At 36.5% G+C, this 14535-nt stretch overlaps 1 protein-coding gene across 31 annotated transcripts in view; it reads right to left on the bottom strand.

The window, feature by feature from the left end:
- gish (casein kinase I gish) overlaps positions 1-14535 on the bottom strand; it is a 73047-nt gene that overhangs the window by 20363 nt on the left and 38149 nt on the right. For 15 of the 31 annotated variants that reach the window (XM_034977377.2, XM_034977382.2, XM_069504243.1 and 12 more), the window contains 8 exons: positions 12685-12804; positions 11693-11841; positions 11302-11472; positions 6890-6964; positions 5097-5180; positions 3628-3693; positions 1624-1749; positions 494-547 (listed from right to left, as the gene is read on the bottom strand). In XM_034977377.2, coding sequence (XP_034833268.1) covers positions 494-547; positions 1624-1749; positions 3628-3693; positions 5097-5180; positions 6890-6964; positions 11302-11472; positions 11693-11841; positions 12685-12804 — 845 coding nt within the window. The remainder of the gene's footprint in view (positions 1-493; positions 548-1623; positions 1750-3627; positions 3694-5096; positions 5181-6889; positions 6965-11301; positions 11473-11692; positions 11842-12684; positions 12805-14535) is intronic. The other 16 variants (XM_034977384.2, XM_069504246.1, XM_034977386.2 and 13 more) reach the window with 7 other exon arrangements.

The raw sequence follows: 14535 nt of genomic DNA, 5'->3' as shown, positions 1-14535 counted from the left end.
TGAAACAGGCTCTAATTATTATTATTATTCAATTTGGCCGTAAAAAACCTAACAAACTTCGAATCAATTTTTTAAATTTATAATTCGTAGTTACAAACACTTTGTTTTTCTAAAGCAAGGTACTCACTAGCCGTGTAGCATGTTACGTATCTGGTACTGTATCAACCTGCAAATGGGTACGGCTCGTCAACGGTCACCGCGTATCCAGTTACCTGTTGCCGTCCACGCGCACACTGCGAGCCGCATTTGTGTTCGCAGTGATATCCACACTCGGCGGGTCACTGCGAACTTACTACGCTCCACGCGCGAGCGGCTTGTAGCGGGCTCGTGCCTACGTACTCACTTGATACAGTATCAGATACGTCACATGCTACACGGCTAGGTAAGTACCCTGCTTAAGTAATCTAGTCAAAGTCAGTGCAGCACTGTTTTAGCTCAATTGAAGCGACATGCATACGTTCACACAATTCGCCGCAAAATGTTCACAACTGACCGTCGACACTGATCCGGGAAATTTCACATACCGAAAATGCTTATTCTTCAACAGCTAAAAAATAAATACACCAATATACATTCAAAATTGTTTTTTCGATAAATAAATAAAAAGGCATAAATATTATAAAGGGAAGTGTACGGTGTAACATCAAAAACATGCTAAATATATAATTTGTCTTATTCTAAAATTATACTCAACAAAATTTGCCATGCTTTTAGCAAACGTCAAAAATTTAAAATTGTGGCCAGCAAAGAACTTTTTTCTTCACAACTTCACAAAATTAGACAAAGGAATATAGTGTTCAAACATTTAAGTGTTGCATAGGTAGGAGGAGGATTTGCGTGAAACATGTACAGTAAAGTGCAATAAATGTAAAAAAAAAACCCCATATTAGTACCAAAGTGAACAATCTCCATTGAGAATCTGTATTTACGTAATGCGTTCACATAATATTTTGTCACCACATATATTCAACCTTTATGTAATGCTTAATAGGTTAAATATGACACAACGCCGGCTGAATAGTCCCCTAAAGAAGCCCCTATCTTGACTATAAATTCCCGTGTTAGTTTCGTAACAGGCTGTCATTTGAGGGCCAATTCCCTATACAGTACGCGGCCGAAAGTAATGTACATCGATCTTTAGAAAGAGATAGTAGATTTGTAGAGCGCTGTCCCTGTTGTTGAGACCGACAAAACGTCATATAGGTATGAGTGACAGAGACAACGCTCTTACAAAGCTGAAAGGCTATTCTAAAGGCCGATGTACATTACTTTCGGCAGCGTACTGTACTTATCTGGCTAGACCTTTTAATAAATGTCTCTCTTTACGAGCCTATACCGCACGGTAGATAGTTGCCCGACAATTCGGTCGACCGCTAAGAATCTGTGATTTGTATGGAAGTTACCGAGTCTATACGCATAGGTACGGCAATTTCCATATTAACTACTGATTCTAACGGTCGCCGTCGACTGAGTTGCCAAACGCCCAGTCGACTGTGCGTATAGGCTCTACATTTCGGGTGACCGAGTGAACACGGCCTGCTATAAGTTCGCAAACATAGTGGGGTTTGGCTTCGTCGTTTTGTATGTTATCATTGAAAAACATGCAACATAGTACAAACTGACCTGTACAGATCCATGCCTATCGGCAGGGGTGAGGTGGCCCGTGGTGAGCGGGGTCGCCTTCCCACTGTGCGGCCAGTTGCCGCCCGTGTTCGCCGTCCCACCCGTGCCGGAGTCTTTTGCGACGCCCTGCAATGCGCAACCGTTGTGTTGATTATCTAAGAATAATTATTCTTACACTGGAATTCATAGGGGTCGGGGCTTTTTAGGGGATAATTCAAGTGACATGTGTCATATTCAACCTTTATGCAACGCTTGAAAAACACATGTCGTATGAATGGTCCTCTAAGGAAGCCCCTATCACGACTATATTCCAGTGTAACAACATTACACAACGCAATCACAAAATGCGTCCAACATAGAAATAATCTTGGTTACAAACACTAACTGTTTGCGTTTGCATATTACAAGACTATGTGCAAGCAAAAACACGCGTCGATATGATTTTGTGGTACTCCGTAATACATGTACCTACACAGTATAGCATGTTCTTGCACAGTAGACCATGATTGAAATCTGTGTTTATTATACTAGCGATAAATCACATATCACACCTGAAGAAATACGATGTTAATGCCTTTGTATTTGATATTATGAAACCAATTGTAATTTATCAATAAAAAGGCTTATAAGTTAATAACGAATTTACTAAATCTATGTCTAGCTCTACAAAAACATGTTTGTGTCGGCATTCATTCTATTGTGAGCCAAAGGCATGCAGGGGTTTAGTCAAGATAGGCATACTAATTCATAGATTAGTAAATTAATTCCTCAGCCTCTGCCACAAAAAAATCCAAAAAAAAATGAATCAACAATTTTTTATCAATACATATTTCATGTGATATGACTAACGGATAGTTCGAGTCATACGCACGCCACCTGTATCATAATGTATGTAAATAATGCAAAAGTTGAGTCGGCGCACCGTGTTCTGCCCACTATTGCCTGAGCGATATCTTCTTTTCAGCAGCTGAGCATCTGATGTCTAGCAGCTAAGGCTTCTATCGAGACGCATTGAAAGATCTGTATGCGCCCATTCAAAGACAGTCCGAAGTTGAAATTGGAATACAATTTTAACATTATAATAACAAGTAACATCGTTCGATATTTTCCCTAAAAATAATTTTTAGATTAATGGGGAAAATCAAACACAACATTTGTGCAGTTCTTGTTATCTTAAATGGCAGCACTTAACATTCAACTCAAACGTCATTTTAGACGGCCATTTAGGGTGTTTAGATTTAGTTGAAGCCGAAAATGGAATGCGGCTTATAGACAGAAAAACTAAAATTAATTTAGTTTAGGTTTAGGTTAGGGTGCAATGGAATCAGCCCCAATGTTTGTACAGTATTAAATTATTTCCACATATTTTATTTATCACAAAACGAAAATGTGCAAGTGGATCTCCGTTTTGTGAATAGATTATGATCAACCATTTTTGGGGGACATTAAAAATAAGCATTGTTGTTTCTTAATCTCGGTATTCCATCGTCAATAGGAAGTTGTAATAATGTTAAAACATGGTAACCATAAAAACATGATATAAAAATCAAACAATCCAATATGTCCGATGTCTGGATTTGTGGTGTTAATTACACTCATAGGTTCCCAAAGCACTTAGTTAAACTTAATTTTGGCCACTGTCCGTAATTGCATTCTTATATCGGTCGAAATAAAGCATAACCAGGAATGTTTTTAATTTTAACCCCTGAATACTAAAAAATCATCTTACAAGGTAAAAGAGTACAATGTTTATTTGACGTGTTTTAGGCATTTATTCATACGGAAAATGTAAAAACTGTCACTAAACTTTAAGCAAGCAGCACTTTACTTACTTTTTCGAATGATTAGCCGAAATCTATAAAAGTGGGGTTTCAGCCGATAAGTTTGGGAACCTACGCAAAGAATGACAGCGCAATAGATTTGTGGCGATAGCGGGGATAGCGAACTAGTGGAATAAATGACAAAACAAAAATAACACATCAAACGGGGTACAGCCGACCAAACCTCTCCGTATATTAGCGCCGCCTCATCGTCCTCAACCAAACCAACCATATAATCACACAAATCATCCTGCACCGACAAAAAGACACGTAAGTTCGTCTGGTAAATGCTTCTTTTAAATTCTGATACAAGTTAGCCCTTGACTGCGATCTCATCTGATGGTAAGTGATGAAATGATGCAGTATAAATGGAAGCGGGCTAACTTAGAAGGGGTATGGCAGTTCCATTAAGCTCATACCTAACAAATAATTTATTTTTACCGTATTTATCGGCGAACAAAATGAAATATAGTGGTCTTGAAGTACAGACCGATATCTTGTTTGTTCGGAGAGCATTAAAATAATGAATTAATAAAAAGGCAGTCGCACTTTTGAGGGGCAAAGAACTAAGTAAAAAAGAAATTTTAAAACCTAAACTGCTTTTGTAGATGTTTAGAGAGTGTATTTATCAATGTACTTGAAAAATTTAATAACATTAAATCTTATAGCTTAACGAAAATATAATATTTACAATAACTAAAGCCAGTATTCCAAGAGCTATTTCACTTCAACAAAAACTAATAAAATAAAAATAACTGAGTGGAAGTGGCTTAGGAATTCATCGTGCTTAGGTTATGTATAAAGTTAGTAAGGAAAATGCACTGTATACATGTTAATGTTCATATTTATAGTCGTAACTATTTGAAGTCGCCAGACTAGAAGTCACCACTTTAGGATCACAAAACTGCCTTCAAATTGAAGCGCGTTGCATACTGCGCATAACAAGTAGTCTAACCTGAAAACGAGCCTTTTTTTTTTTTTTTTTTTTTTTTAAAAGACTACACATTGTACCAGAACAGAACTCAGCAGTGTATAGTCGTTTTCGTTTGCTTTTTTTTATCACGATTTGCACATGCGCAATTAATAAAATTAATGACGAACGAAATTAGACAAGTGACTGACACTCGACTTAAAATTAAAATTACTTTAATATTTGAAATTTTTTAATATTTGAAAAAAGTAAACGAACACGACTTATTTAATTAACGCTTAGTGACTTAGTCTACTATGCCATAAATGATTTTCTAAAGACGCAAATAAAAATAAATAATAATATGGGTCTCCTCCCTACCAAGGTCTACTTTCAGACCAAATTGCGACACCCAAACTAGGTATCCATAATCCTACTTTGTACATAGTTTATGGAATTGCAATAAATTGAAATTGAAATTGTCTATGACTTGCGCAAATCACCAAGTTGCAACTTAAATTGGACAACTTGCTTTACTTGTTTTGCGATCACTGTACGCAAGTCGTAAGGCACGCTTTAATTTGAAGGCAGCCCTATGGTGCCATGACTAAATTGACAGATTCAGACAGTAGTGCTTTCCTATTCCGCAGGGAATATAGTGAAAAGGATAGCATTACGTTTAGACGTGTTAATTGGAGCAAAAGTACATGTAATAGTATTAAAATATAATTAAAAGTACTAACCTTATGGAAAGGCTGAGCATGCCTATCTCTGCTTGGTGATACGATTGTGTCGTGAGCAGTCTGAATCGATCCCACCGGTGTAGACTGAAAACAAAAATACAGAGACTCATTATGTATACCATGTCGACAATCGACATACATTGATAACTATGATTTACACGACTTATGCCCCTCATACACGGAAAATTATTCAACTTCGACGCAAATATCACGTTGAGGCCCGGTATCACCTAAGCGAAGAGTGGAGCTGTGTGAGTAAACCAATCAGAATTTTTAAAGATGACGTTATATTTTATTATGAATCTGATTGGTCGACTGAACCCATCTCTCCTCTCTTCTGGCTGCGCCTCATTTACTACTAACTAACCAAACCAAAACAAAACTAATTTTTAGTTTACCGTCATAGTGTAGGAAGGCCACAATTTTGTTAAAGGATTAACAAAATTGTTAAAGTTGAAAATAGGAAGTAAGTTTTAACATTTCTTATATTCTCCTTTCCCCACCAAACAAAGTAAAGCTTGTGCTAGGAGTAAGTGCGATAACTTTTCTACTTCCTGACGGCTATTGTGACATTGAGAGTCGAAGTTAAATTGATTTTCTCGCGTAAGAATGGGCTTCCTCTAATGATATATTTAATGTTTCAAATCTAAATAGATAGTGATGTCAATAAGAAAGAGATAGAAGAATCACAGAAAGCAATACTGTTGAACCCAAAGTCATCTAAATCTAAACGGCATCGAGTTTAGAAAACCGACAAAAAATACCATCTTTTCCTCAAATTCTTTTCAAAAAAGGACAACACGAAGTATAGTTTTAGTGATCAAAGTATTAAGAATAATTTTGGATCCCACAGAATTTAACCACATAATGTGTCCGATTCTCTAGTACACAATCTCTAAACTAAACTATACTAACAGGTCTAAATCTAGTGCTATCCTTTTCTGCAGGAAAAATTATGAAAGGGATAGCAATAGATTTAGACGTATCGTTTAGTTTAGTTTAGAGATTGTGTACAACGGAATTAGCCACAGTATTTGAACATTTCTCTCTCTTTGACGATTCTATCTATTTCAGTCTACATGAAATAAAATATGAAATGTTTCTACATTGTACGTTAACAAAGTAAGTGATTTGCGTCGTCTGTAATCACTAATTACAACTAATAGGATTACTTTATAACCATAGCGAGATATCGACGTCAATTTGCTAAACTGCTTTACTCGTTAAAACAAATGATTCTAATAATGTTATGGATGAGCTGAAGGACAGCCAATACTTGATACAAAAGTTCTTTGACCTATCACCAGAGTCTACATACATGAGCTGTCCCTCCCTTTTCTTTTCTCAGATTGACTTACAGTACGCGGCAGAAATTATTGTACATCGCCGCTGTATGTTTTACTTTCATAACTGTAGAGAATGCCGCGATTTATGCATAATAAAGAAAGGGACAGAGTTTCCCTGTTCGCATGTTAGAGACTTGATAGACGCTATAAAGTTTGATATTTAAACGAGAACTAAATTACGTTTGTTTGAAGAAAAGAAATCTCTTTTGTATTAATTTACAAAAGTAATAATGTTGGGAACATTACAAAGGTTGTATGTAAGACGGTAGGTTGGGTTGGTTAGAATTTGAATACAGCAATATTGATATTTCCTAATTCTAGGTACTTGGCGAAATTAGAAGAACTTGTGTATCTAAAGATGATCAAATTGTTTCCATAAAAATATGATGACTAAGTACGAGCCTAGTGGAAATGTACATTTTTTACAGTTACTTGACGGAGACTGACCTTATCAGATTTGTTCTTAATAATATTGGACGGGGGCGCGTGGCGTAATATGCGCATCACATTCATGTTGGCCGGCTGACGTCGACATAAAGCGGTAAGCATGCGGCATGCAATGATGCAATGTTAAGATTAATTCATGCACAATATCCTGATAAATCTATGCACAATCTTGATTAAGTCATGCACAATTAAGATAAAACCATGCGGTATGATGTAACCAACATATCATGCATTTGAATGAAAGCTAATTTGGCACTAACAAACAAACTGATAATGAATCAACCAATACGAGTAATTTGGCTCTCAATAGGCAATACCAAGTTCGTCTTAGTGCCATACAAGCTCTCGATTAAGTTCATTTTTGTATAGTAATTTATATAATACCAACCTTGGATTTCTTATTCATAATATTGACACAAATATATTATGATGCATTTCAACCATGCTTGTTGTTGTATTTTTAATTATTAAAATTAAGAAAAGTGACGGAGGCTATAAAAATGTCTAGTATTACTGTATGACCCTATAATTTTAACCTTGTTAGATAATAAAAAAAAATTGAGTAAATATTTTTAGCATACATAAGTGCCTATAAAAATTCTTGAGTCAGATGGTAGGTTACTACCAAATCCAAAAACTAAAATCTACACTAAAACACACACTTAAATACAAACTTTATTAGACAAAATATAATAAATAGTAAGTTCTACAATTTTACGCAAATAACAAATACAATTCAAAAAAAATAGATAACAGTATTTACCTCCCACTTTATTTGAAAGAGACAAACTGTTGCTACTTTAAAGTATTTAACTTTTTGGCACAAATAACTGGCAAGTCAATTAAATTCTCGTTGTAGTTAGTTATAAATTCATTTAGCTATCATGTCAAAGTATAATTTATAACTTTGTACTAAAGTATAAACACATAACTATTTTATTTAAAAAAGTTACCAAAAACAAAATAATTTAAACTACCTTCGCGGTTTTGTTATTTACATAGCTCAGAAAAATGGCACAAAAAAAGAAAATAGTAATAGTCCGTACAAAATGACTCCTCATGCGCCATTTTAACTCTATGGGTCAACTGTCATGCCAAAAGTACGGTTCGGTTCACCTTTAAAATAAGGACTAAAATCGTACTTTTGACATGAAATTTGATACAAAAAGTTGAAATGGCGCGTGAGGAGTCGTTTTGTACGGACTATAGATGTCAAAACAAATTAAACTAATCTAAATAATAATAACAAAATTTAGAATATCAGATTCTTGTTATATCATAGAATTAAATCCTATGATGCTTAAAATTAGCATCAATTTCGGAATAGTAATTTCCTAAGTTTATTAGATACGTGTTTTGTTAGATTTATTTCGTTTACAAATATTAAATTTTTTCTGTCATTAATAATAATAATTAGATTATACTCCACGTATATTAAGGATCTAATAGTCGTTAACTAGCAAAAACAAAAGTATCATATTTACAAGTAACACATTCAATAAAAATTATAATGTGCATGAATTTGGTATAATTGTGTAGATAAATGCCAAAGCATATTGCGGACGCAACGCGTATTTTCTAAAGATATTACAAAACAATTCTACTACTGAATATAGAAGAGCTCGGTGAATAGGGATGATGACTACTAGTCAAATCAGCGACTTTTTATCAAACCTCAAAACGCTTGCTTAGCAACGGAGCTTGTATGAAATACACAGATGTGACGACATAAACGTTTGACGTAATTGGACGTACTTTTTCGGTTAAAAAGCTAAAACTAACAGCGGACGTGTATATTACAAATTATGGAAGTCCCTCTATTTAATAGTTCCTAAGAAATAATTTATTTGTGACATAGTCATCATCCCAATTGTACGCTTCGTAATGTGTCTTGATTATTGAGTCAAAATCGTATAGAAGTTAGTAATATTCGCTGATATTCGAACAACGCTGTGATATCATCCTTCTATCCTATTCATCATATCGGTCGGAAATCGCCACGAGGGATTAATGCAGCAATCAAAAAATATGTTGTGGTTCGTTTTGATTTATTAGTTACTAAATGATCTCCGCGACTTCGTCCGTTCCGATTAGTATAGAAGTACGGATTACGTACGAAAGTGTAAGTAAACTACTGTGTTGTGGTAACGCAACGCGCTATGACACTCGACCAATCGGAGTGCACCTTAATACTCCACAATATTGGACACTAAGAAAGACTTTTACGCTAAACAAATGATGAGAGTGGGCAGGTCCCTTTCCGAGAAGAATTTGCAGATTCTCATTCAACTTAATTATGAGCTTCACATAAAAATTTGTCCTAAATAAGCCTTCTGTGCCATTGTGACACACCACAACACAGTATAGTTTGTTTGCACCTTTTTGAGAAAGTAGTATGATGAAAATTGATAAGATAAATTTATTTTACGTGACCAAAAAATTATAAAATAATTTTATTTTACGTGACTAAACAACATGAATCACAACACAGGAAATTGAAATAGGACTAAACCTGCGTCCAGACAAACATAGGTACCATTATAAACATTATAAATTATTATAGAGGCGCAATACAGCGATACGTACAAAAGCTTCAGCCACTCATAAGTCGGGATGCAGTTTTAGACTAATTAGCAAGCATTTACAGTTATTTTCAGTGAATAATTTAAATGCAAAAATAAGTGCATAGTAATTGATTCGTTAACTCAGTGTCTAAAAACTAAATGATAGGCACCATGATTGACATTTATTTTTAATTCATTGAAGTTTTTCTACAAAAATAATTTTAATATCACTCAGTGAAGCAGCAATGTAAAAGCAACTAATGTCAAATGAGCTCGGTGGGCATCATAAATTCTTAGACAATGAGTTAGCGAATCACCCCGCATATGTAGCGTATTTAATTACAGCAAGCCTTAATCCAATAATAAGTCTAGAGGCGTTAACGTTAAGCGTTATAATTAACAGTAACGTGTATCTACGCATACCGCCTTTCATGTTAACATGGCTTGGAGCGCAATTGCACATATTATGTAATTATTAATTAATTAGCTTATGCTCATAAATTTCAAACCCCTATTTTATCTCCTTAGAATTTCGGGTTAATTTAAAAAATCCTTTCTTAGCGGATGTCTACGTTATAATAGCTATCTGTCAGTCTGTCAGTCAGTCAGCTGAAAAATCTGACTGACTGATTGACTGAGTTTTATATAATTATGTATAGATTTGTGTTCGTTGAAGTCGATTTTAGTCGGCACGGCGTTATGCGTTGATACGTCAGTAAGTGGGTGTTTTCGCGGACATGGATTACCTTCCAAAACTCAGGCCTGTTCATGTAGGATATTTTAAGAGTGGGTGTCAAGCGAGCGTCTATCGAGTGGGTGTCTATCGAGACATGTGCGTTTTGAGATATATCTATGCGCGTATAAATGGAACCAATTCATGACGTACCTAATTTCCAATCTCAGAACTAGCTATCGAGACTTGTTCCGGTAATAATAAATAGCAGTGTAAATATCAAGCCAGTACGATTGTCACTGGACATGGGTCTTGAAAGTAGTCTACAAAATGTGTCAGTGATGAGTGTGGTGTAGATGTCAAACGAGCGCGATATAGGTAGCTATTATGCTTTAGTTTTCTTTAGAGTAAGGTAAACAAGTAGCTTCTCGTTTAAATGCGTATGTGGTGCACTATACGCGGCCCATACGACCTTGTTACCGCGCACTGACAATGAAATCAAGATACGAGTGAAAACCTTACTCCAGGATGTCTAAAGCGCCGCGCCGGACGCCCGGCGCTTCGCTTACACGTTCCTCTGAGAGGGTTTTAAGCAAACTAAGGAGAAACTCACTGACTATACGATGGTTCGTATTATGGGTGTGGAGGCGCTCCGGTCTCGGAATTTGTCAGTGGTGGGTGTGGAGTGGGTGTCAAGGGAGCGCGACGGAGGGCGTTACCAGTCTTGCCGGTCCAGTCGAACTCGCCGTCGTCGACGTAGCCGCGGCGCTCGAACGGGTGTCGGGCTGTGTCAGTGAGAGTGGGTGTCAAGCGAGCTCGACGGAGGGCGTTACCATAGTTTTGCCTCTCCAGTCGAACTCGCTATAGGCGTCGTAGCCGCGGCGCTTGGACGGGTGTCGAGCTGGTTCAGTGAGTGGGTGTTAAGTGAGCGCGACGGAGGGCGTTACCAGTCTTGCCGGTCCAGTCGAACTCGCCGTCGTCGACGTAGCCGCGGCGCTCGAACGGGTGTCGGGCTGTGTCAGTGAGAGTGGGTGTCAAGCGAGCTCGACGGAGGGCGTTACCATAGTTTTGCCTCTCCAGTCGAACTCGCTATAGGCGTCGTAGCCGCGGCGCTTGGACGGGTGTCGAGCTGGTTCAGTGAGTGGGTGTTAAGCGAGCGCGACGGAGGGCGTTACCATAGTCTTGCCGGTCCAGTCGAACTCGCCGTCGTCGACGTAGCCGCGGCGCTCGAACAGGTCGCGGAACATACGGCGCAGCTGGTCGTAGTCGGGCGTCTCGAAGAAGTCCAGCCGCCGCACGTAGCGCAGGTATGTAGCCAGCTCCTCGGGGTGCCCCTCGCACAGCACCTGTACACATTGTACATTACAGTACTTAGAAGTTACAGCGATGTACCTGCACAGAAATCTTATTTTTGAATGGCGCGAAAATATCTCTGGCAATCACTAAATTTTAACTCTAATTTGTGCTGGATGCACCAAAAACGTACTCGTAGTACGGTAGAAGACTTTTTGGTTCATAAGAAAACACATTATTAAATAAAAATGTCTTAAGAAATTATATATCTACCTCGATAGGCGTCGCTCGTTTGGTATCACCGATTTTTTGGTATCTTTCTTTGAGTGTATCAGCTTTTAAACCCTGCCAGGGTAAGGAACCACGTAAAAAATACATAAACATATGCCCCAGAGCTTCTAGGTCGTCGCGTCGCGATTGTTCTGAAAAATAAAATGTAGAAATTACTGACAATTAAATACTTGTTTTTTTTTTCAAATCAGCAGTTTTCAAGCTTTAAACTTATTACGTACACACATTGTTTTTCTTTACATTAAACACTCTCGTGAAAACATTTTTTCACCTTTCCGGCCTTTTAGAGCCTTGAAGAAATACTACGTAACTTTTTAACAACTGACTTCAATAGAGATGTTTTAGCTAAGGGCTTGTGACAGGCAAAAGATATTTGCAGATTATAGCAACAAAAGAATACTGTCTTCAATGGATTGAATAGCATCGCTTGTGTCAAATAAATTAGGGCAACATTATCTAGCAGCCGCACTGAATAAATTACAAGCGGCCCGTGCTTTTGCGGCTCGCCTGTAGTGGTCGAAAAACAAGAATCTATCCAATGACGCATGTAAGGTTTTAAATGCTACCCTGATTTTAGTTAAGCCATGGGAGGGATTACAAGGATTATAGCGTACTAACAAACGTCTTAAATATAAATCTCTATCGTTTCCATATACGCAAAAATAACCATTATAACTGCAGAAGTATGGGAGTTTTGACTATCGATTTCTATATAAGCTCCAAGGAATGGATCTGCGGGGTGCTTCGCTAACTCAGTGTCTAACACTGAATGATATCCACCGAGCTCATTTGATATTGGTTGGTTCTACATTGCTGCTTCACTGGGTGATATCAAAATAATTTTTCGTAGAAAACCTTCAATGAAAATGTCAATAATTGAGCTATGTGGCGTAGTTAGCGAATCAGTAGGCTGTTGTCTACAAGACGACCCTGTACATTAGTGAAGTAAAGCTAGGCACCAAACTCATACGAACCTTTCCCTAAATGTGTATTTATTGACATGTATCTCGCAGTCCCGGTCAGTGACTTGTGCTCCCGGTATGGGATATGTTTGTTTGTCTCTAAGTCTATATATTCTTTGGCCAATCCGAAATCTGAAACAGATGAAATATTCTATTACATTTCCATTCTAATATTTTCAATACTAAAGTGTATATCTATCTGTTACTTTTCGCAGCCCATCGGTTTAATGGATTTTGACTAAAAGCACAGAGACACAGGCTACTTTAATCCCGAAAAATCAAAGAGATCCCACGGAGTTTCAACAAACCTAAATACACGAAGGCGCCGGCATCATCTAGTTTAGAAATATTTGTCAAAGACAAATAAATTGGGTCAAAATACTTGATTCATATTACTTAGTTATATCCAGGTAATGACCAGATGACAATTTTATCATTACTAACTGATTAAAAACAAAATGATTCCCTGATAAAAAAACAATACTATCTCACGCTCAATGAAAGATCTTGGAAAACAATAGCCCTTTGAATAAAATTATCTTCGAGGATATTGTAATAAAAATTAAAAATACATGATTATGTATTTATTAATAGGTATCAATATATTAAAATAAGTTTTATTCTTATATTGTTAGTTCACGAAGTAATTATATATACTTGTAAACCAAATTAAAAAGTTTACAAGAGGATGTGAGAGTGTATTTTATGTGTACTTATGTGTGATCTTAAGCCAGTTTCACATTACTATAGAATATAGAAGATCATTATACTGGAATATTTTGACATAAAAATTTGTTGACCAACTATCAATCTATCAGTGATATTTTACAAACCAGGGTCCACGTTATAGTTAAGTACGTACGTTACGTTAAACTATGGCCGTCAAAAAAACGCAAAATAGGACACAAGTCAGTATTTGTTAAACTTTGGACCTAAATTTTACCTGAAACCTTAATCGTGGAGGTGTGAATGCTAAGTTTTCTTTTTATTGGTGGTCAAAGTCTAACGCTATCCGAAACGGAACTTTAACCTTCTGTCATACAACTGGAGTTTAAGTAAAACCAAACTTACTGCAGTCTTTACGGGCAATATTCATTGAATTGCCAAGATATTTCAACCGCAAACCTCGTTGTAGCAAAGATTAAATTACCCCACCGTATGCAATGTACGTTACCTAACAATACTAAAGCGGAACGCACACTGACAGACAAGGTACCGGCAGATTACTGAAATATCAATTTATTTTGCAAGTTTGATTATTAAAAAAAATATCCAGGCACGATAGGTTGTTTTACTTATTTCAAAAATTATACGACCGCAAGTTATTACCATTTATTTGTTCCTTGTTTTTTTTAAGTTGTACAGACAGTAGTGTTCTTATGAGAATCGTTATATACATATATTTATTATTCACAAATCTGGCATTTTCGATTATACGCAAAACATAACTCCATGCCTAATCACTAATCTTTTTCCAAAATATACAATTTTGAATAGAATTTCACTATTTTTATTAATCTGGAAGTTTCATGTACCTACAATCGAATTTACTAAACAAGTGTGCTAAGGCATCTTCACTTTCACTTATTTCAGTCTGTTATTTCCTTGTCACGTTTTACTAAACTAATTAAATAGACTGTAGGTAAAAACTAGTAGTTTGCGCTCGGCTTTACTGCACCAGTTCATAATATCATGATAGCACAAATGTATTGTTGATCTGATGAAATCTTTGTGCTGTAAAGTTCTGATGGTCTTTATGTCTTACGTTCCCACGTAGTAACATATCTCTCCCGTATCTATCTTCTAGTATGCATAAATTACGAATAATTACGAAAGTTAAGAAAATCCAGCAAGTAAGTATAA

This window comes from Maniola hyperantus, chromosome 17 (genome assembly GCF_902806685.2).
Source record: "Maniola hyperantus chromosome 17, iAphHyp1.2, whole genome shotgun sequence".
NCBI classification, from domain to species: domain Eukaryota; kingdom Metazoa; phylum Arthropoda; class Insecta; order Lepidoptera; family Nymphalidae; genus Maniola; species Maniola hyperantus.
Note: the sequence above shows the minus strand (reverse complement) of the source record. Positions and strands in the feature narration are given on the sequence as shown.